We start from the raw sequence: 20,480 nt of genomic DNA, 5'->3' as shown, positions 1-20,480 counted from the left end.
CAGACCACTGTAGCAATCTCATAGTAAATTGGTGGCCCAGTCATTTCTCAGGAAGAGTGGAGTGAAACTGAACAAAAACATAGAGTAGAAAATAGTAGGGAGTCCAGGGACAAATGTAACAGGATTCAGTTGTAACACCCTGCTTTTCTCCAATCAGCAACAAGTTAGAGAAATGAAACTCACCAATACATTCACAATTAAAGTAATTCAGTCAAATATCTCATCATCTGCAGGTTTTAGTGGGGAAAGTATTTTTTGAGGGGTAAATGTAACTTTTTTGAGCTACAGTATTTTTCTTAAGGGGTAATAAGGTTAATGTTACTTAAGGTTTAATGTCTAGGAATCCTTATTTGTCTATGACTCCTTACTTATATTATTATGACAAATTACTGTTTTGTTGGCTACAAATTGACATGATTAAAAAAACATCAAAATTGCTGCCAGCTGCACTAGTTGGAGTGACCACTACATTTGCCACCACTGTGACTGATTGTCCCAAATTTACGAAACTATGGTGAAAGATGCGTCTTGCCATTGAGATTGTTTAGGAGTTTCGAGGTGACACCGATTCATCATTAAACTAATAGGGTGCAAATTGGAGAGCTAGGAGTGTAGCCTAATGCAGTAGGCCTATAGCTTAACGAATTTGGGAATCATATGTTGAGAAATGTTTTCATGGAGGGGCGCTACATCATTCCTGGGGGACATCATGTTTACTGTACACTTGTTTTGAACTAGAGGCTCTAGCGTTAGGCTACTGTTATTTAGCATAATAATTTGTGTTTTGTTGTTCAGAGAATTAAGATATTATTTTCGACGAGGATCCACCATGGATCAAAACATTGTTAACATTAAACAGTCCCTCCAGGACTTTGCGATCGCATAATTAATTGCAAAATCAACCATTCCTCGCAGATTTTGCGAGGGCTTGCAATTTTAACCAATCGCCACACTTTTAGACCTATCAAAAAAGTGCTTGCTATGTTTACCAATTACCGCACTTATCGCGTTATCCAGTCCAACCACAAACATTATAACGAAAATTCATAGTAACTTCTTAACTTCTTGGAGGCTACTTACAGTACATCCACATCCAGTCCAAAAACGCATACAAAGTAATTGTTAGGTAGTGAACAGCCAGGTGATGTCTAACGGGTGATGTCTCGTTAAAATACACTGACTGGCCTCACATGTATTCTTGCATTTTCAATGGGTATTCGAATAAACGTCATAATTGTTGATGTTCCAAAGATGCCGTCATAAGAGCCGGTAACTTTCTTGCTGAAGTTCTAAAACGTGGTTGGACGCTGATGAATTTCCCCAATGAGCAATCATTCATCGCTGGCCCACAGTAGCCTACATGTAAACAAGTAATAAGGGATGAGTGAGGCCACTGATCAAAAATGAATTTGACACACTAGGCCTACATCATAAACCTATCCATTCTACCTTGCTAAAGAAACTCACACTCAATTGTGTGCATATTATGAAATGCACCTTTATCTATCCTCTTGCCTACATTTCCCCAATATCATCCCAGTGGATGATGTTGAGGATTGAGGACATTTTAAGAACCCGACCGCCCCAAGGCCATGTTTTGTTTTCATGTTGGTAGTCCTCAGGGAAGCTGCAGGAATCAGGTCCGGCTCCCTTTGATCTTATCATTAGATAATGTGCTCGGCCGCCTCCCACACAGATGAGCCCTCGGGGAAAACGGTCCACCTCAGTAGAACTCTTGTCAGCCCCATCCCCAGAAAGGGCCTCCATTTACTTGCTGAAAAGTTCACTTTTAAATTTTAGAGGGTGACTTCCTTAACCTTATCTCCAACACTAACCCTGCCTTCAACTGTAACCCTAGCTCCAACACTAACCATGGCTCCCTAATCCGAGCTATAACTAACCCTAGCTCTTGCTGTCTATTTGGAAAATTGAGCGCTGTATGACAGACGGTAATGTAATGTAATGTTGAGCTGCTGCTTTAGGGGTAATTACGGTAACCACCGCCCACGTCCTTCCCCCTCCCGCACGGGAGGGGCTTGAAGCCACACTTGCGCGCTGTCCTTTTGCCGGTGAAAAGGGGCTTGTAGCGCTAGTGCCATTTGGCGCAGTTAAAAATACACCCGTTTTCCAAGCGTTTTTCTTTGAAGTTGTCGTCTAATTTGTTATTTTGATTGTACTTTAAGTAGTGTAATAGTGTTTTTTTTATTCTGTAATCAAAATGAGTTCAATTAACGTAAAAAAACTGAAAGTAAACGAGCTGAAGGACGAGCTGAAAAGGCGTCAGCTGTCGGACAAGGGTCTGAAGGCCGAGCTGATGGACCGGCTACAGGCCGCGCTTGATGAAGAGGTCCTAGCCGGAGATTCTCCCGTTGGCCAGGAGGCCGAGGAAGAGAGTGAAACGTTAGCCGAGGAGGAAGATACCGCCGAGGCCGAAACCGAGGCCGCGGAGCAAGAGTGTATGGCGGAAGATGAGGACGAGGAAGGCCCGGTCGAAGAGAGCATGGAGGCCAACGAGGTTGAGGAGGAGGAGGAGGAGGAGAAGAAGGAGGATAATGGAGACGGAGGCAAAGAAGGAGACGCCGCCAGTGGTGATGTCGGCGATTCCGCCGTGGATGCCGAGTGCGCGGCGGAGGACGATGACATGGGTGAGGGAGAAGACTGCGAGGAAGAGATGGATCCCATGCTGAGAGCAGATGTGGAGGACATGGAGAAAATAGACGCAGAGGAGGACGGTGAGCCCGGAGATGAGTCTGCAGAGGGTGAGTCGCCTGGTTCAATTTCAATGCTGGGAGTCGTGACTCAATTTTTTGCTAATGCCGGGTGGGTGTTCACAAAGCCAGGTACCACCATCTAGCAGTGTACGAAATCGGTAGCACACAAATATCGGTTTAGCTAACTACGGGAGTAACGGTAGCTATAGGGTACAGGATTGGTCAGTGGTTTTCGTTCGGTAGCCAAGATCTGTAAGAGTGGTTAGCATAGCATAGTTAGCCAACAAGGCACATTCTTTTGTGTTAGCTAGTTAGCATAGCGTAGCTTGCATAGCAGACGTCGGCCTCTCTAGACAAGATTGGGCAGGTGCCGGGTTTTGGTTCAGCTAGGCTGCACGTGGCAAGCGTTTTGTAGCTTTGGGAGAAAGTGAAATGAAGTAGTACACGAGAACATTATCTAGCATTAGAATGAACAAGTAGCTGTCAACAAGAGCGACGCGTTATTCAGTAGCTTGCTATATGGTATGGTAGCAAGCTATTGTGGGGGAAGGGGATCCGTGCACAGTGTAGTTTCGGTGTTCCTGCATGATCATGCCGTAGCAATAACGCATTTGCCCTAGCCAATCTCTAAAGAAAACAGACCATATTTTGGGGGTATTAAACCTCTTACTAAGTTAACTTCTTGGGTCTTGTTACCCTTGCAGTAATTGTTTCCCTCCATGATCTCCCAGTAAATCTTGATGTCATTGTCATTGTTAAGTATTGCTGACCAGCTACAATGTAACGTCACTACCTGGTCAGAAGAGCTTCTTCCTCATTCAGTGAAAAGCATTGAGGTCTCATCTCTGAAATGATGGTGGACACATTGTAACTCATGGATAAGTCTTGTGGGCCCACCACCACAACAGCCAGCTCGACCTCTCTTAATTAAAGGGACACCTCATTACATCTTTGTTTTATTTCCAAAGGGGATGCGGACAAAGACACGAATGCTGATCAGAAGAATAAGAAGGGTGTTAAGAGACGTCGAGAGGAACATGGAAGGGGCTACTTTGAATTTATTGAAGAAAACAAATACAGCTGGTAAGGATGGGAAAAGAAATGGCCTTCGGTATTCCTGAAGAGCCATGATAGCTATGTGAACTGTATTGGCTTTAAGCGCCAATGCATTAACTAGCGAAAAACCCTCACTTAATGAGATCCTTATTACCTACTCTTTTCAGAAATGTTTGAGGGTCATCCCTGCCTTTTAAAGAACCTTACCATTTACTATGCAGTGCCCACATACTCTCTTAAAAATGGACTGCAAATGTACAGTAGCAGGAGAAATGAATAACAGTTTATGAATTGCAAATGTTCCTCATGACATGCACTCATTGTTTTGAGGGCTCATTATGTAGCCTACAGTCATGGTGATGCAGAGCTGAGAAAAACAATGGAGAAGAGTAGCAGATGTGGGGGGTGGGGGGGGTGGGGTGGGGTGGTCACAACAGTCAGTGTAGCGCACAAGGATGTAGTAGGCCTTTTCTTTCAACAGCTGTTTGAACATCCCTGGGGAAATGGATGATCTCCATTGACCTGCCATTGTTGCTCCCACTTTTATGTGTTTTTTTTTATGGTTGTCTGATGTCAAAATATATCTATTTATTTGTGTCATTATATGTAATTTGGTTGTTTTGTTTACAGGACTGCTTTCTCACCATACAGGTCACTCCATGCACTGGGCAAAATATGAATTTGAAAAACTTGGTGTGTGCTTGATTTTGCATGCCGCAGTTGGCACCTGTAAGACTATTCCATTGCTTCCATTGTGCCTGACCAGTTAAATCAAGCACACCAAGTTTTTCAAATAATCGAAACCATTTCAAATATGCACTTAGCTGAGGTCTGGTACACAGTACCTGAGAGTCTATGTTTTGTTTTCATTGCAAGTTGGATGTTATCTCGTCGTCATAATGTCATTCTAGCTACAGTGAACCAATAAAGCCCCTGGGTGCTCTGATCCCTAAACTCTACAGAGGGCATTTCTGCTAAACCAATCAAAGGCTCATGTAGGACCATCCTGCCTTACTTTAACCCATTGACCATATGCTCCTCGGTCCAACTAACTGGAGATGTCTGATCTCAAGGTGCCAGGTAGGCTGATTCTACAATGGCGACCATTTGTAAATCCAAAGCTCAGAGAGCAGTTGAGGACAACGCCCCCCCCCCCCCCCAATAAATTGGTACTTTGAGTTACATTATATACCGCTGCCCTATGGCATTTCCTGCTGCTGCAATCCTCAGTGTAAATATTTTGGAGGTGGTAAACAGAACTCGCCTCTGGGGAATTCAGTAACCTCTCCCTGAATGCAGTCAATTTGGTAAGTCGGTGTACTCAGCATACACCATACAATTCCTACACAAATCTCTCATCACCTCCTATCCTGGGTTAACCCCTTCTTTCACACACAGTTGAAACAGCTGAGTTTAATGTTATCTTCTGTTTCTGTCTTCTCTGTTTTGCCCAGCAGTTTGACTAGAACTTGACCTTTATTTAGCCGAGTGTGCTACACAGGGAGTTAAAAATATACCCCCCACAGCTCTTCACATTGCATGACCCTGGAGGAATCCCAAAGCCATAAACATGCCTTATACCCTGAGGCCTGACCGCCTTTTTATAGAATTTTTCAAATATAAATTAGAGAAAAATACTATTGTTGTTTTTTGTTCGTTCTAGGTAAACACTGGACCAGTAGGTAAGTAAGCTGTCTGTCAACCCAACCATCAGAATCCTAACCAAAGTGCTGGAGTTGTCTTGCCTGTCAGGTTGCTCGTACTCTTGTGAAAACTCAAAAGCATTTTTCTACCGCTCTCCCTCTCTTCCCCTCTTCCCCTCACTGCATTGGATCGATGATGTCACGAAAGGATGATGACCCTCCCAAGTGCATTCTTCACGGCCTCTTTGCGACAGGCTCTCTGTCTCTGACATCCGACTGACAGGTTTTGCTCTCTCTCTCTTTCAGGGCTCTGTTCAAGTCTCCCCTGCCGCCCCTGGAAGAGGAGGACGAAGAGTTTGATGATACAACGGTTTGTCTGGACACCTGTGAGTGCTGATTTAAAACAACGTGTATTGTTGTGTGTGTGTATTAATGATGGTGTATAAAAGATGAGTTGGTCACGCTTAAACAAACAGTAGTATTGGCACTAGTTGACATGAGTGGAGAATGTAAAGGCATATAATGATGAAGTGTGTGCGTGTGTGTTTTCTGTCGCACAGATAACTGCGACCTGCACTTCAAGGTTTCCCGGGACCGCTACAGTGCTTCGTCTCTCACCATGGAGAGCTTTGCCTACCTGTGGTCTGGGGGCAAGGCCTCGTACGGGCTGACCCAGGGCAAGGCCTGCTTTGAGATGAAGGTAAGAGAAACCCCAACTACTATTTTTATCTCCATCAGAGATGTGATGGGATCAGAAAATCAATAAGTACATAGAAAAAATAAAATAGTATTCCTAACATCTGTATGGAATTGGATACTTGAATCCTATGCAGGGATCACGTCACTGTTTCATAGCAAAGCATTTGTAGGCGTTTCTGACATTTGTTCAATAGGTTGGTTTTGGACTGTCTTGTTTATTGCTCCAATGATTGTAATGTTGCTGTGTCTGTGTCCAGATTACTGAGAAGATTCCTGTGAAGCACATCTCCAGTAAGAACATGGACATCCATGAAGTCCAGGTGGGCTGGTCCCTGGCCACGGGCACTCTTCTCCTAGGTCAGTCTCTTCCACTTGCATTACCTTTTAGATTTAAAAATATGCGTCAACAGCGCCCTCTAGAGGGCCTTAAACAGCATGACATGGACAGGAACCGGAAATAAATCCCAATGACGAAATTTGAAAAGTCTCGTCTCATTTTTTTTTTTTAGAACTCTTTATTTATGGAGGGTGTCCTTTTTCAGGGGAGCCTTGCTTACATTAAAGTTATATTAAATTACTAACAATACATTTGTTTCATTGGAAATTATTATTTTGTAATAATGTACAGTAACCTGAAATTAATCCCAATGACAAAATGAGGTTGCAAAACCAGTCAATGGACTTATTTGTTATCAAGTCAGTCTGATTGTAATTGTTTGACTGCAGGTGAGGAGGAGCACTCCTATGCCTACTCTGGGAAGGGGAAGAAGACCACAAACTGCGTCACCGAGGATTTTGGGGAGACCTTCGATGAGAACGACGTCATCTGCTGCCTTATCGTAAGAAACCTTTACTCATTCATAACCTAGAAATATCCAGAATTGATATGGATCAGCCTATTGATAATAGATGCGTCAATAACGATGCATAGGACACCTCTATCAATCCCTGACTCACCAAGATTCAGAATTCATTATTTCTCAGCCTATTGATCAATCGTCAATACATTAAAAAATAATGCATAACAACAACAACTGTGACCTGTGTTGTAGAACTTTGAGGGCGATGAGGTAGAGATGTCCTTCTCCAAGAACGGTAAGGAGCCGGTGGTGGCGTTCCAGGCCAGTAAGGAGTCCCTGGAGGGCCGCGCCCTCTTCCCCCACGTCATCTGCCACAACTGCGCCGTGGACTTCAACTTCGGCCAGATGGAGACCCCCTACTTCCCCCAGCCGGAGGGCTACACCTTCCTGCAGCAGGTCGCCGTGGACGACCGTGTCCGCGGACCCAAGGGACCCGAGACCAAGAAGGACTGTGAGGTAGGTAACCGCGGCAACCCTGTAGATCGCGGGCTGTAATGTTCCAGACTACCTGAAAATTGGGTTTTTATTTCCCTTATTTGACACGTCATCAACAGCTTAATACTGATTGGCTGTGTGTTTGTTGTAGGTAATCGTCATGGTTGGCTTGCCGGGCTCGGGAAAGACCACCTGGGTGACCAAGCACGTCCAGGAGAACCCTGGGAAATACTACATCCTGGGCAGCGACACTATTGTGGAGAAAATGATGGTTAGTCTTCTCTGTTATGTCTCAATAACAGTGATATACTTCTAGCCTAGGAATAGCATTGATGTAGGCCCGAGTTTTTCAAGGGCGCCATTTTTTCTGCCTTTTTTTTTAGTTTCTTATTAGTTTTAAATGTATATTTTCATATCCTAAACCTGCATGTTAGAAGGCCATGGTAATGATTAGGCTATGTATAACCAGTTGTATAGTCTTACGTTATTCCGTAATACTATTGATCTCGTTCATGCAGCTTGGCAGCTTGAAGAGGCAGTCCAAGGACATCACCAAGCTCACCGCCATCTCCCAGCGCGCTCCTCTCTTCCTGGGCAAGTTCATTGAGATCGCCGCACGCAAGAAGAGGAACTACATCTTGGACCATGTATGTCTTCTTAGTATTTCATATCATAATGCTCGACGCTTGGCTGTGGGAGACCCAGGTTTAACCCCTGCCCCGTCACACTTAAAACTTATCACATATAAATAAACACGCAATGATGTACGATAGACATATTGTATACCCCATATTATCCATATTTTTAATGACATAATATAAGAGTCAGCAAAACTAATGCTGTCTACCTCTCCCTGTTCCCTCCCAGACCAACCTGTCAGCCCCGGGCCAGAAGAGGAAGATGTGTCTGTTCGCTGGCTACCAGCGCAAGGCTGTGGTGGTCTGTCCCTCGGACGAGGACTACAAGGAGAGAGCTCAGAAGAAGGCTGAGAGCGACGGCAAAGACGTGCCCGAGCATGCCCTCCTCAAGATGAAGGGTAATAATGCGGTTATCTGGCCTCCATGTTAGGTGTTACATACTCTAAACCAGTGTTTCCCATTTCTGCTGGGGGGCTTAAACATGCTTGGTGATTTCTTGATTAGCTGAATCTAGTCTGTTAGAGCTGTGCTGGAGAAATATTCCAGAGGAAAGTATTGGGGAAAAACTGGCCTTAACCATTCTTGCGTTGTGGTTTTTTATTGTTACCTTAATTGTAATCCCAGACTCCTTATCTTCTCCCCTCTAGGGTTCTTCTCCCTGCCGGAGGAGGGCGAGAGCTTTTGTGGGGTGACCTACGCTGAGATGGAGAAGGACGAGTCTGCCAAGCTTCTGGAGCAGTACAAGGAGGAGAGCAAGGCAGCCCTGCCTGCCGAGAAGAAGCCTAACCAGGGGGCCATGACCCCCAAGAGAGGTGGTGGTGGCGGCAGTGGTGGTGTCAGAGGAGGGGGCGGCCGAGGGGCCAAGAACCAGTTCAACCGTGGAGGTCCTGGACAGAGAGGAGGTGGAGGCCGCGGAGGGGGAGGGTTCCAGAACAGAGGCAACTTCAGAGGAGGTGTGTACATATGTCGGCCATGATATTAAATGTTACAATTTGTAGCCGTAAAATGCGTACATTAAAGATGGGGGTGGCTATTGTAATGGCAAAAAAATTGTACTATTTTGCTTAAGTCTTATATGAAATGTATTGACCTTGTTGTGACCCAATATACTTTGTTATTTTCCATTATGTGACCAAAACCGACTGCTCCTTCTATCATACAATAGACAGAGTGTGACCTTGGAACACTCCTAACTGCAGGCTGAGACATTGTAATAGTGTCTCACAAAGCCTACGCTTCTTTCCCAGCTTCTTTATCAGCAAACAGGTGCAAGATATGTTTACCCCTAGACCTATGATGTATGAGTATTGGAGATAAGGACGGTCCTCTCCTCAGCCACAGCATCAGTATCTGAATCCACACTGTTGGTGAAGGAATGCTGATCCGGCCGTAACCAGAATTGTTTAAACTTTGTATATGCATTGAAACTCTCAACTGAGACCAAACATTGTTTATTGTTCACTGAAAGATTTCCATCACACTATCTGACTTACCTAATTAGAATGGAAACACCTTCACCATTGTGAATAGATGGTTTTATGTAATCTTCTGTCTTTCCACCATGTGTGTCCCCCCAGCCCCAGGACCCCGTGGCGGATTCAGCCGCCCCCCAAGAGGCTTCATGCCCCCCCCAGCCTTCAGAGGAGGGTTCCCCAACCGAGGCAACTTCAACAGGGGGGGTGGTGGTGGCAGCCTAATGCCCAGCCATGGCGGGTCCCCAAGAAGTGCACCAATAAGGGGCAACATGGGCCACAGGGGTGGAGCTATGAACAGAGGAGGTCCAATGAGGGGAGGCAACATGGGCCAACGAGGATCTGGAGCCAACATGAGCAGGGGTGGAGGAGGAGGAGGTGGTGGAAGCCACCGAGGCAACTACAACCAGGTTGGTTTGGTAGCAGATGAGAGAAAAGGGGTCAATTTCAAGTCTTTCCTCGATTCCATGCATCCTCTCTCCTAGCCTTTTTCTCAAAACACATTAGAGGAGAATGTCAGAGGAGGAACCTCAGACGTTCTATTCGAATGCGTTTTGAGAAGGAGGCGCAAGAGAGAGAGGACACATGGAGTCGTTTGTAAGTCGCTTTGGGTAAATGAGTCAAGAAAAGATGATTCAACCAATGCCTGATGCTGTAATGTCTGTAGGAGGACATCTTAGTAACTTGTGTCCCTCTACCCCTAGCAGTTCCAGACTAGGGGAAGCGCCAACCGCGGGAACTTTGGCAACAGGAACGGTGGAAACTTTGGGAACAGCAGGAATGGAGGAGGAGGAGGAGGAGGTGGTGGTGGTGGTGGTAGCAGCAGCAGCAGCGGCGGCGGCAGTGGCGGCTATGGCAACAGGAACGGACAAGGCTTTGGCATGGACAAGGCCCAAGCCTTCAACCAGAGCTGGCAGCAAGGGGTAGGTCATTGAGTTTATGCAACTTGTGAAAGATGAATAAGGGACAAAATCCTTTCTTGATATAAAGGTGTAAAACTTTTGAAAATGTAAGTTGAGCATTTGAATTTCAAGCTAGGATCACAACCGTGATTCGTCTTTGAAGAGGGGATGTGGTTGGCTGGATATGCCCCCCCCCCCCCCCCCCTTTTTTTTTATATTTTTTTTTATATATATATAAACCACTTAGTCTAGTGCTGACTACCTCATGACCATGCCCCAGTAATGCTGGTTATCCCTTTGATTGAAAAAAATAAATAAAATAAGACTGAGGAAAACCTACTCTGTTTAGTTGTTAAAGCCCAAGTTTTCCTTTCAGAGTTGATCCTTGTTGATCCGTGTCTAACCCTCTTCTGTATCTGTCTGTGTCCCCAGTTCTGGAACCAAAAGCCGTGGAGTCAGCAGTATCAGCCAGGATATTACTAAAGACTTTCTGATCAAAGGACTGGTCGGGTGGAGCCAATATGGAGACACCGCTAGCCACGGACACGCGCTTTTTCTAGAACCCACTTTTAAATTAAAAAAATAAATAAAAAAAAGACGACAAGGAGATGGGAGACACATTCCACATCTGAGGAGAGAGGGGCGGCGGGGGGAAGGTCTTTGAAGCTTTATGGGTTCATTTTCATTTGATTTTTGTACATTTTATGATATTTTTCCACCATTTTAAAAAATCACATGCTTTTAAATCCCATGTATGAATTATTGAATATCAGGAACCACAACATTTGTGATCTCAGTGACAGATGTTTTGAAAGATTTTCAGGGTTGTGCATTTTATCTGTGCAATGTGATTTTCTTCTCCTTTTTTCCTTTTTTTTTACGTAATGTAAATATTGTTTTGCTTAGTTTCATTTGTTTGTATGAAAAGTGAAAACACTTTATAATTGAAAGGAACCAGTACTTCTTATGAGAGGCATGGTAGCTAATAGTATTGTTAGTGGTTGTAAATGTAGTCCAAAAGAAACAAACAATTAAGTCATTACAGCGATATAAATTCAATTATGGTTTTGTCTTCTGTTCCTTTTTAACATCAAAGCATGTATTCTAAACTCCATAGATTTGCAATAAACAACATGTTTGATTTTTTACGTCTATGGCTGGTGACTTTTAATTCAAGCTCAAAGGTGCTTAAGAGACCTTTGACTGGGCAGTGACTTGGTTTGCTACTTCAAACCACAAGGACATCAGCCCTCTCTGATCTTCCCATAGTTCGCACCTCACAAATGCCTATTCCTGTAAATGATCCATCTTTGATATAGCTATGAATATTTGAATGCATTCTGCTTTGAATAATTACTTGAGCAAAGGATATTACAAGCCATCCAAGCACTACATCATGCCTTTAATCTTCGTTTTCTTCTGTTCGTGTACGTTTCTTGACATAATGGGGCACATTACTGATCATGGCACTGACGTGGCTTGATTCTCAGGTGTATATTGAAGAGAGTGTGGTTCCTTTATTCGATTTGTCCTTGAAATAGTTATTTGCTTGTGGTATTATGGGAAATGTGGTTCGCTTTGCTTGGTGCTTTGTACTGAAGACTACAAATGAGACCTACATGTTTTACATGACACTCAACACATTTTTCCAGTGTTTATATTTAATGTCCCTATGAAGTTTATCACCACTGTTTTAAATAAAATGTAATGGAAGGAGCTATACTCTGGTTAGTTTGGCACATATATTTAAGACTGTATGTTATATCAGAAATCAACATGTCTCAATTGCCTGTGGTGGTAAGAACTAGTGGTTCTCATTTTCACCAGCAAATCAAGGGCTACATTATGTTACAACTTGTTCGCAGCAATACCACCATAGTAAGTGAGAGGGTCGTTAAAACGTATATACGACTCGCAACGTCAAATATATGTAGAATTATGACTCAATAAATTGGTATGTGTCTGGCCCTACAATAATGGCTGTGAGAAGCCGGTAACGTGTGCAGAGTGTACAATACCAACAGTATTATAGTAATATGTGTATCATTTAAAACGTGGCCATTTGAAATGAATAAGCCGTTTTTCGTGAATCAATTCAGGTTAATTGTTGCTTTATTTAATACTTCATGAAAATATTGTGTGTCATTATTATAATCTCCAAAATACAAAATGCATGAAAGAATGCCCATGAACTGTTTTCAGGTATTGTAAGTAGTAATGCAATTGTAAATGAACCCAACAAGACCTTCAATTTTTAGTATTTCAAGTTATAAGGTGTTTCGGTACAGTACTTGGATGTGTTTTACTTTGACTATATTCATGTTTTTATGTTGGGCTTCTTCCTTGCTGATGGGGGAACAGCTCAATAGCTTTGAATCCTGCTGAAACGTGTCTTTTTTTATCTGACAATGTTTTGATATTTGTGTTTATCTTGGGTTATGTTTTTGTATGCATTTTTGTCATAATGTCATTGAAATAAATTAAGCTTCCTGTCAAATGTTTCTAGATATTCTTTCAGTGTTTTATATGACACCTTCCTATTACTAATACAACAATCCACTCTTCCAATTAAAAAGAGGACACACCTGTGTGACTTTGCATTGTGTACCTAGGCTACAACTCAGTTGTCAAGACTTTGGTAACTCATTATAATGACAAGACCCCCTACACAGACAGCAAATTAAGCTGTGATATTTATCTATAGAGTGCTCCCTTGCTGACAATGTTTGCGCTCTGGTCACCTACTAAGCCATGATGTAAATACGTCATCCACCCTCAGTTTGTGTGGTAGCCTATCGTCTGCACCCTATGTGGCCTTCAGGCTCCCTCTGGTAGCAAACAACGAGCACAACTCTAAGGAAGCTGCTTGCTAATGTTGATCAACACATCTGTTTGACTATCACAGTCAATGCAAGTGCCCTTTCATTGACACAGGAGAAGTCATTAACCAAATCATCATTCGTGACTACTAATAGCATTACTATTTCCAATTGAATAAAGTGCAAATAAGGGTGAAACAAATATGCAGCTGAGGGTAGGCTTACTATGTGTGGGGTAATTTGATTTAAATAAACTGGTGTAAGAATGTTTTAGGTAAAACCTGTCTTGATGGGGTTAAACCACCTATACTGAAAATGAATGACAGTCAAAGTTGTTAATGAAAACAATATTTTATATTTAATCATGAAATATGCCACTCCTATTTACAGCTCAAAAAATATAACATCTGAAATTAAATCAGACAGTTTGGGGGATGATTCATATACAATTCATACAAATGCAAAGATCTCACAATCTTGACTTCATTATTTACAAGGTATAATACAAAGTGCTTGTGAGAGGGGTTGTCTACACGGGGCTGCAGTACAACTCTCCCTGAAAATAACCATACATAAAAAGTACTGTAAGTCTTAATTGGAGATGCACAGTCTGAGGACTTCACTTCAAACTATGGAGATGTTGTCCATGGTGCATGCACATTTCTCCACGATCATGTTGGGGAATTCGGCCACTTCAATCTCGGTGTAGTCGCCCTTCTTTACCAGGTACATCATGGGCAGTGGCGCACTCTCTGCGATGGTGCATTTCCTCTCCCCGTAGCCATAGTTGCGCTTGGGTTGCTTGCATCCGCCCGCGCACTTGTAAGCTTGGTAGCCCGCCGGTTCGATGATCCAGTACTGGGTCCACGTGAGCGCGCGGAAATTTATGAAGTATTTCTCTCTGCAGCACGTGTCTTTGTCTGTGTTCGATTCACAATCGCCTCGAGATCTGCGGAGACAGGTAAAAGGGGACCGTTAGTTAACTAATGCAAATGAAAAGGATAGGCCTAATTGTCATGCAATTGCATGTCTCAAACTCGCCATACTGTATCGAAGGGGTGGCGCGCCTTACCCAAACTCTTCGAGGTTGAGTGTGTAGAGGACGAGCTCAGGTTTTCCTAAGGTGTTGTCCGTCTGGTCTTGGGTGGTAAAATGGACACTCTTGGCCATCTCTGCCGCGTAGCTGCCAGGTCTCTCGCCCTCGATCCACACCTCCAGGTGCATAGGTGTTTTCTGATGCGTCTTTGACCAATAGTGTACCGCCTGCGTCACATCAAAGCTTATCCAGCCAGTTTCGTGAATGGGAATCAACCTACACGAGAGAAAAGTTTGATTAAACACTTTGCAGTTTGCACATAGGTTTTATCAAGAACAAAGAGCGACAAGTGATGGAGATTTGCTCGACATTGTTATAGTTTTTTTTTTAATGTGTAGATTTGTATGTGTCTTACCGAGAGTCCACCAACGAGGTTTTGTTAGATCCGTTCTCAAACATCTCAACCCAGTAGATGCTGACTCGTGCGTTGTTGACCTGCCGATGGTTCTTTCTCTCCGGCAAGGACCGCTTGTGTGGGGCTTTCTTGTACAGTTTCATCTCAGCCATGGTCACCTCGCTGTTGTCGGGAATCCTGGCATTCATGTCGAAGACCATTCGTTGCCGAGTGGTGTCCGAGTACACAAACTCCCCAGATATGTCTAAAACATATAACATTGAAATGATTAGGCACTGAACATGAAATCCACTCACACTCATTTGTTGTAATGCGCACTAGAACTAATATGGGAAAATAAACATTGAGGGCGCACAAACAGCAATTGCGCACGAATTACGCACGGCATCATAAGGGCGCACAAGCTCAGGTTAATGTTCAACAGCTAAATACATGTAATTTAATACATATATTTGATTTTGAGAAATTGAATATGATCTTTATCAAACATTGGGAAAGGAGCTTACCAGCATTTCCAGGGATTCCCCTGAGGATACCCGCCAAACTTGGCAGAGATCGGCGCCGCCTGCTGTGGTGCAATTTCAGCATGGAGAGGTACTTGTTCTTGATGTGCGCCGGAATAACAAGGTTCTCCAAATCCCTTTTGTGAATTTTCGGAACTTCATCCAGACCAAGTTTCTGAAGCAGCGCGTCCTTCATATCTTGATGCGTAAAAGCCTTGGCGACAGTGAAAAACGCAGCACACAAAACACAAGCACGGAGAGAATCCATTGGTAAATCTTCCCAGAGGTTCAGCAGAGATAAGTACAGTAGTCGTCTGTTGCTCAGAGAGAGACAGTGGCACATTGACACCGACGGGCCCTTATATGCCGGTGACACTCCCAGTCGTTCGCACATGGACGAGGGGGGTGGGGACCGTTATCAGAAGAAAGGCGCGACATTAAAGCCACGTCCTAGTCGTCAAGACATCTAAAGTGCCATACTTCAAACGCAACCATTACCCCAAATGAAGTGGCATCCGTTTCATATAGGCCTATGGTACAGGATAATTTGAGCACCATTTATGTAACCTTCTCTGTACAAGGAAATCCAAACATCTTTCCAGTTTAATGATGCTGTCACCAACGCATATATTTTGCAGAGCTTTGATTTTGTAATGGAAAACAGCCTTCAAACAGAAGAGTTGTTTTAACCTCATGTGGGTGGGTGGAGAATATTATATGAGGCATTAGCTTTAGCAATTTACTTTTCAAGAAATGTTCACATTAAAGGATACAATGTTACATATTTATATTTTTATTTACCTAAATCATATTGGGTTCATTTACATGACTTACTGTAGATAACGCATTAATACCGTCATCATGTTATAACAATTATTCATAATGTTCTGATCATTAATTCTTGTAATAACTCATTCTTGTTTTAGCCAGGATTGTTCAGTTGATTCCTGCCCTCTTGTTGTCTACAGCTGCTAGACATCCCTTGACCTTATGAACCCGCCGTGCACCCTCTCAGTAGCACCCTTCTACACCCTGACTAACGTGTACATTCCACTGGACAATGTAAAGCAAGGCCAGTCTGGCAGCAGTCTGTCAGCAGGCTTATTTCTGTCAGACTCACACACTGTGTCTGGCAGCCATTTTAGTTGATCATCAGGGGGACCCATTGCCCATGAGTTTAGGGAGGGGAGGGTGGGTGGGCGAAAGGATTAGATGTTGATTCCAAACCCATCACCCCTTCTGCCCCTCCAACAGATTAAAGTTATTAGCCAAACAGACAGTTAATCCAGGGGCCGCAGTGAAGATGTGGATTGGGGAGGCTCTTCGCAGGTTGGTGATTATCTGATTCCATTGCAGGATTTGCCTTGCCTTTTTTTGTCACACAAACATTAGAAGCGGGGCTGGTGGCTACAGAGGGGGCCTGTCTGAGTTTGTGTATTGGGCCTTATTTGCTCTGAGATGTCAGACAGACTAAAGGAAGACACAGGAAGAGCAAATGACAGATGACTGTCAGGAGACCGGCTCTACAGCCAGAATGAGGACCACCACACTCGCTGGAGCTACTGTAAATGCTGTGCTGTGTTTGTGTTTATTCTTAACATGTAAATTGTATTTAGCTTTTATTTATTTTATATTGTTCTTGCAACATGCATTGTACTACATTATGTTGTCAATATACACATGGAAATATAAAACACTGTATCAGTATAACTGATTTATGGTGCTTAGAATAATCACGGTAGACTATGTGAATTCAGACCAAATACAATAAATTGTCCAATCTATGAGCATCAGTCTATGGATAGCTTAGAGCCCAAAATACACATGAAATTTCCCTGACATTTCAAACCCTAATCTAGCAAATTAAGGTTCTCTTTGTGTGATATTTCTCAGTCTTTCCCTCTTCCCATCCCAATCAAAGACATGTTCAGGGTTCAAAGAATACATTTGATTCTCCCAGGTGCCATTTCTTTTCAATCAAATACCCGTGAGGTCCTACAATCAACAACACAGGTGTTAATTAACATCTCACATTTGCATTAGAGCAGCTGTCCAATTCAGATGTGATCCCCTTCCATTTGTGAGACTAAAATCCCGCAGTGCTTCTACACGTATACAATGGTACAGTGATAGTAGAATCAAGGATTTGTTCTAAAAGCATACAATGGAATATTATTTAATTTGTATATGTGGGGAAAGCCTTGAAATTATGTTGCCAAAATGTAAAATCGGCCTACAATATTTGCATGTGGTTTGCACATTTCTTAGAATCAGAGAATTGGACTTATTTTGAGCCTCTCTCAAGAGGGAGGAGGAAGCTGTGCAACGGTAAATATTTAACTCATTATTTACATGGCTGTATTGTCACTTACTTCCTGATTATGCTAGATGCTGCTACAGATCGTATCTTAACATCAAATATTTGAAGACATGACATCATTTGCTCCCACATAGCCTCAGCTGTAACCTATTCTGCTGAAGTTCATTCTACAGAGTAAGTGGCCAGGGTTGCCACCAATAACCATCTCAGGAGGTCTGAGGAGCATGAAACAGCGCTAGACATGTGCAAGAAAGACAATGCAATTATGGTCCAATTCCATTTCATTGACCTATACAAAGTCTACGTAATTGTGGTAAAAGAAATGTAATTAATAGCGTATGTCTATCTCTAGGCTTTCATCCTTCTTTACTAACTTGAAATGTAGAATTACAAATATAGCCCTAAATTTGCCATTACTACCAGTAGCCTACATTTGACCAACCGATCTAAAATAATCTTTATGCAAATAAGCAGTGCGTTAAAATAATCAAAGCCATAAATCATAATATTGAACCAATAGAAAGACTCCAGATGGACCAGAGACAGACAACACTAAATTAGGCATATCCTCTAATTGAAGTAAGATGCTGCATCCGCCAGGGGGCGGGATTGTGCCTTTTTAGGAGCTAAGTCATTGGACAGTATTTTGGCACTATGCAGGTTTGTGTTTTGACTTATAAACTTTTGTTTTCTTATTTCAATATACAAGTCTATTGGGCTATTTGAACACCCGATATGTTTCTTTTATAACATAAAATATCACAATGGTGTTATGATATTGATCAAAGAGATGGGGGAACATTTTCAAACAAAAGATGATGTTTCTGAAGCTCTTTTCAACTTTGAAACTCATAATACTTTCCATTCTCTTTGGAATTCGTGTGCCTTTGATGTTGAGACTGTTTCGACGCCATATTAGCAGCCAATCAAGGCAGCCCAATCCCTTTAGGTTTACTCATAGTTATGTATGCATTGTAATAACCATTGGTAATAGGCTAATACAACATACAAATTTAATCCAATTATATTTGTTTTTTTAGGTCTATATTTATTTAATCATTTAATTATCTTTTTACATTCATAACTTCACAGCCTAGCTCTCAACATTTAGGTGGGCTATTAGGCTATAAACTACTCATATTTACTTCACCAATATTCGATTGATCAGCACAACAACAAAAAAAACTTCACCAAGGTAGAGCTAGGTGTTATTTCTCTCACTGTCTAAACGTATCCCCGAAGGTCCTCTCATAAATAAAACAATGTTCAGGCAATTAAAGGGCCAGTTATTCATTGGTAAATGTGTCATTCCCTACCAACGCCCGCAGTTTCCATTCACAATATTGACCATCTTTTCCAGCACCCCTTCGCTCCCCGGCCCCGCAGCAGATGCTGTGACGGCAGCGTATGACGGTCGCCATGATGATCTGGGATTTTGCCTGCAGCAGCAGGCTGTAGCTCGAGACGGCAAGCGACCGGGAGGCAAGGGGGGGAAGGCAGTGTCCTGGATTGGTATGAGCAAGAATACAGCATTCTTCTTGACGGGAAAGAGATCAACCTCTGAAAGAAACCGCGTTTTCGACGGCTACGACAATGGACCTATACTCGAGTCATCGTTTTAAACTGTGAAGAGATCAGACCGATGATTTTGGAAGAATGGGAATTAAAGGAAAAAACTAGCTAGCTAAGCCTTTCGCCCTTCCATTCTCAGAGGAGGGGCATTGGGGCTTTGTAGCATTGCAGATCTAGTGTTGATGCATTTTTGTTTGCTGCAGAATGGATAACCACAAATATCAACAACTCAGGGGATTGCTGTAACTGCATTTGTCACGGGTAATATTCTCGTTGAGAGGATTTTTGGATGAGAAGATTAGAAAATTTGAAAGGAAATACCAGCGCTTTCATTACGTCAAATCTGCCGGGCCAGGGCAGGGTCTGCGATTGTGAGTTCTCTTTTATGTGTCTTGGGGGAATAGGTTGAATAAAATGAGGAAATATTATACATCTCACCCACCTCCAAGATACTCTATCGATAGATTTGTAAGAGGAGGATCATGATAGATCTTTCTTAGCCCGCAAATAGCGTTTGCTTGCCTGTGAAGTTTTTTTTTCTTCTACAAGGTGAGATAACTTCTTAGCCCCTGGTCAGCCTGAATATAGGCTAACTGTATAAGTGACTTTCTATAATTTCCCCTAGCCTACCATCACCTGATTATATAGTTTGAATCATGTCGGGAGAGGTGCGTTTGAAGAAACTGGAAAAACTGATCCTGGACGGCCCAGCTCAGTCAAATGGCCAATGCCTTAGTATTGAAACGCTGTTGGATATCCTTATCTGTCTTTATGATGAGTGCAACAACTCGCCCCTCAGAAGAGAGAAAAACATTTTGGAGTTTCTGGATTGGGGTAAGATTTTTTTCCTTCTTCCTTTTTTGTAAGATGATAACGTTGGTGCATTGGCCCTGCCTTCACACATTCCTTTTATAGTAAGGCTCACTAGGCCAGCTTTGAGGCTTCCCCTCTGTCCTATGCAGCTAGGCCACCTCTGCACTACACTTCAAGCTAGTTAGAATGTTATTGTGTTTTTGTACTGGCCTATGACTGCTTTTGAGATACTTTCTATACGACTTCATTCGTGTGTGTCTCATAACAAACACACTTCAGACAAACCAACAAAAGAATGGTGACATTCTGTTGCCATTCGTTGTAGACGTGGTGGCTAGGCCCTAAAATGTAATGGAACGTCTGCAATTTTCTAACCTCTCCCCACTCCCCAGTCGCAGTGAAAGCAAAGCAAAGCACACAGGACAGGACCACACACACACACACACACACACACACACACACACACACACACACACACACACACACACACACACACACACACACACACACACACACACACACACACACACACAACACACACAAACAACTCAATCATTTGCGGAAAAGTGAACTGTGACGACATCGG

At 42.9% G+C, this 20,480-nt stretch overlaps 3 protein-coding genes across 7 annotated transcripts in view; 2 read left to right on the top strand and 1 right to left on the bottom strand.

The window, feature by feature from the left end:
* Positions 1-2,079: 2,079 nt before the first annotated feature.
* hnrnpub (heterogeneous nuclear ribonucleoprotein Ub) lies at positions 2,080-11,564 on the top strand. Of its 2 annotated transcripts, none has more exons than XM_083688278.1 (14): positions 2,080-2,759; positions 3,680-3,794; positions 5,717-5,796; positions 5,971-6,110; positions 6,367-6,466; positions 6,836-6,948; positions 7,162-7,425; positions 7,556-7,675; positions 7,923-8,051; positions 8,272-8,440; positions 8,690-8,995; positions 9,620-9,924; positions 10,222-10,437; positions 10,849-11,564. In XM_083688278.1, exons 1-14 carry the CDS (start codon positions 2,219-2,221, stop codon positions 10,897-10,899), a joined length of 2,649 nt encoding a protein of 882 aa, XP_083544404.1. In that variant the 5' UTR covers positions 2,080-2,218; the 3' UTR covers positions 10,900-11,564. The 2 variants fall into 2 exon arrangements, with proteins under 2 accessions (XP_083544404.1, XP_083544403.1); XM_083688277.1 differs by having other exon boundaries at positions 10,219-10,437.
* A 2,295-nt stretch (positions 11,565-13,859) lies between these two features.
* On the bottom strand, positions 13,860-15,457 carry lft1 (lefty1; the record flags this gene model as incomplete). Its single annotated transcript, XM_083688333.1, has 4 exons — positions 13,860-14,184; positions 14,308-14,547; positions 14,687-14,930; positions 15,193-15,457. 4 exons carry the CDS (start codon positions 15,455-15,457, stop codon positions 13,860-13,862), a joined length of 1,074 nt encoding a protein of 357 aa, XP_083544459.1.
* A 3,539-nt stretch (positions 15,458-18,996) lies between these two features.
* The window catches only part of cdc42bpab (CDC42 binding protein kinase alpha (DMPK-like) b), a 58,435-nt gene continuing 56,951 nt past the window's right edge, over positions 18,997-20,480 (top strand). For all 4 annotated transcript variants that reach the window (XM_083688365.1, XM_083688363.1, XM_083688364.1 and 1 more), the window contains exon 1: positions 18,997-19,915. In XM_083688365.1, coding sequence (XP_083544491.1) covers positions 19,738-19,915 — 178 coding nt within the window. In that variant the 5' untranslated portion in view covers positions 18,997-19,737. The remainder of the gene's footprint in view (positions 19,916-20,480) is intronic.

Source organism: Argentina silus (genome assembly GCF_951799395.1).
Source record: "Argentina silus genome assembly, chromosome: 17".
Classification (NCBI taxonomy): domain Eukaryota; kingdom Metazoa; phylum Chordata; class Actinopteri; order Argentiniformes; family Argentinidae; genus Argentina; species Argentina silus.
The sequence above is the reverse complement of the archived record's forward strand: the minus strand, read 5'-3'. Positions and strand labels throughout refer to the sequence as shown.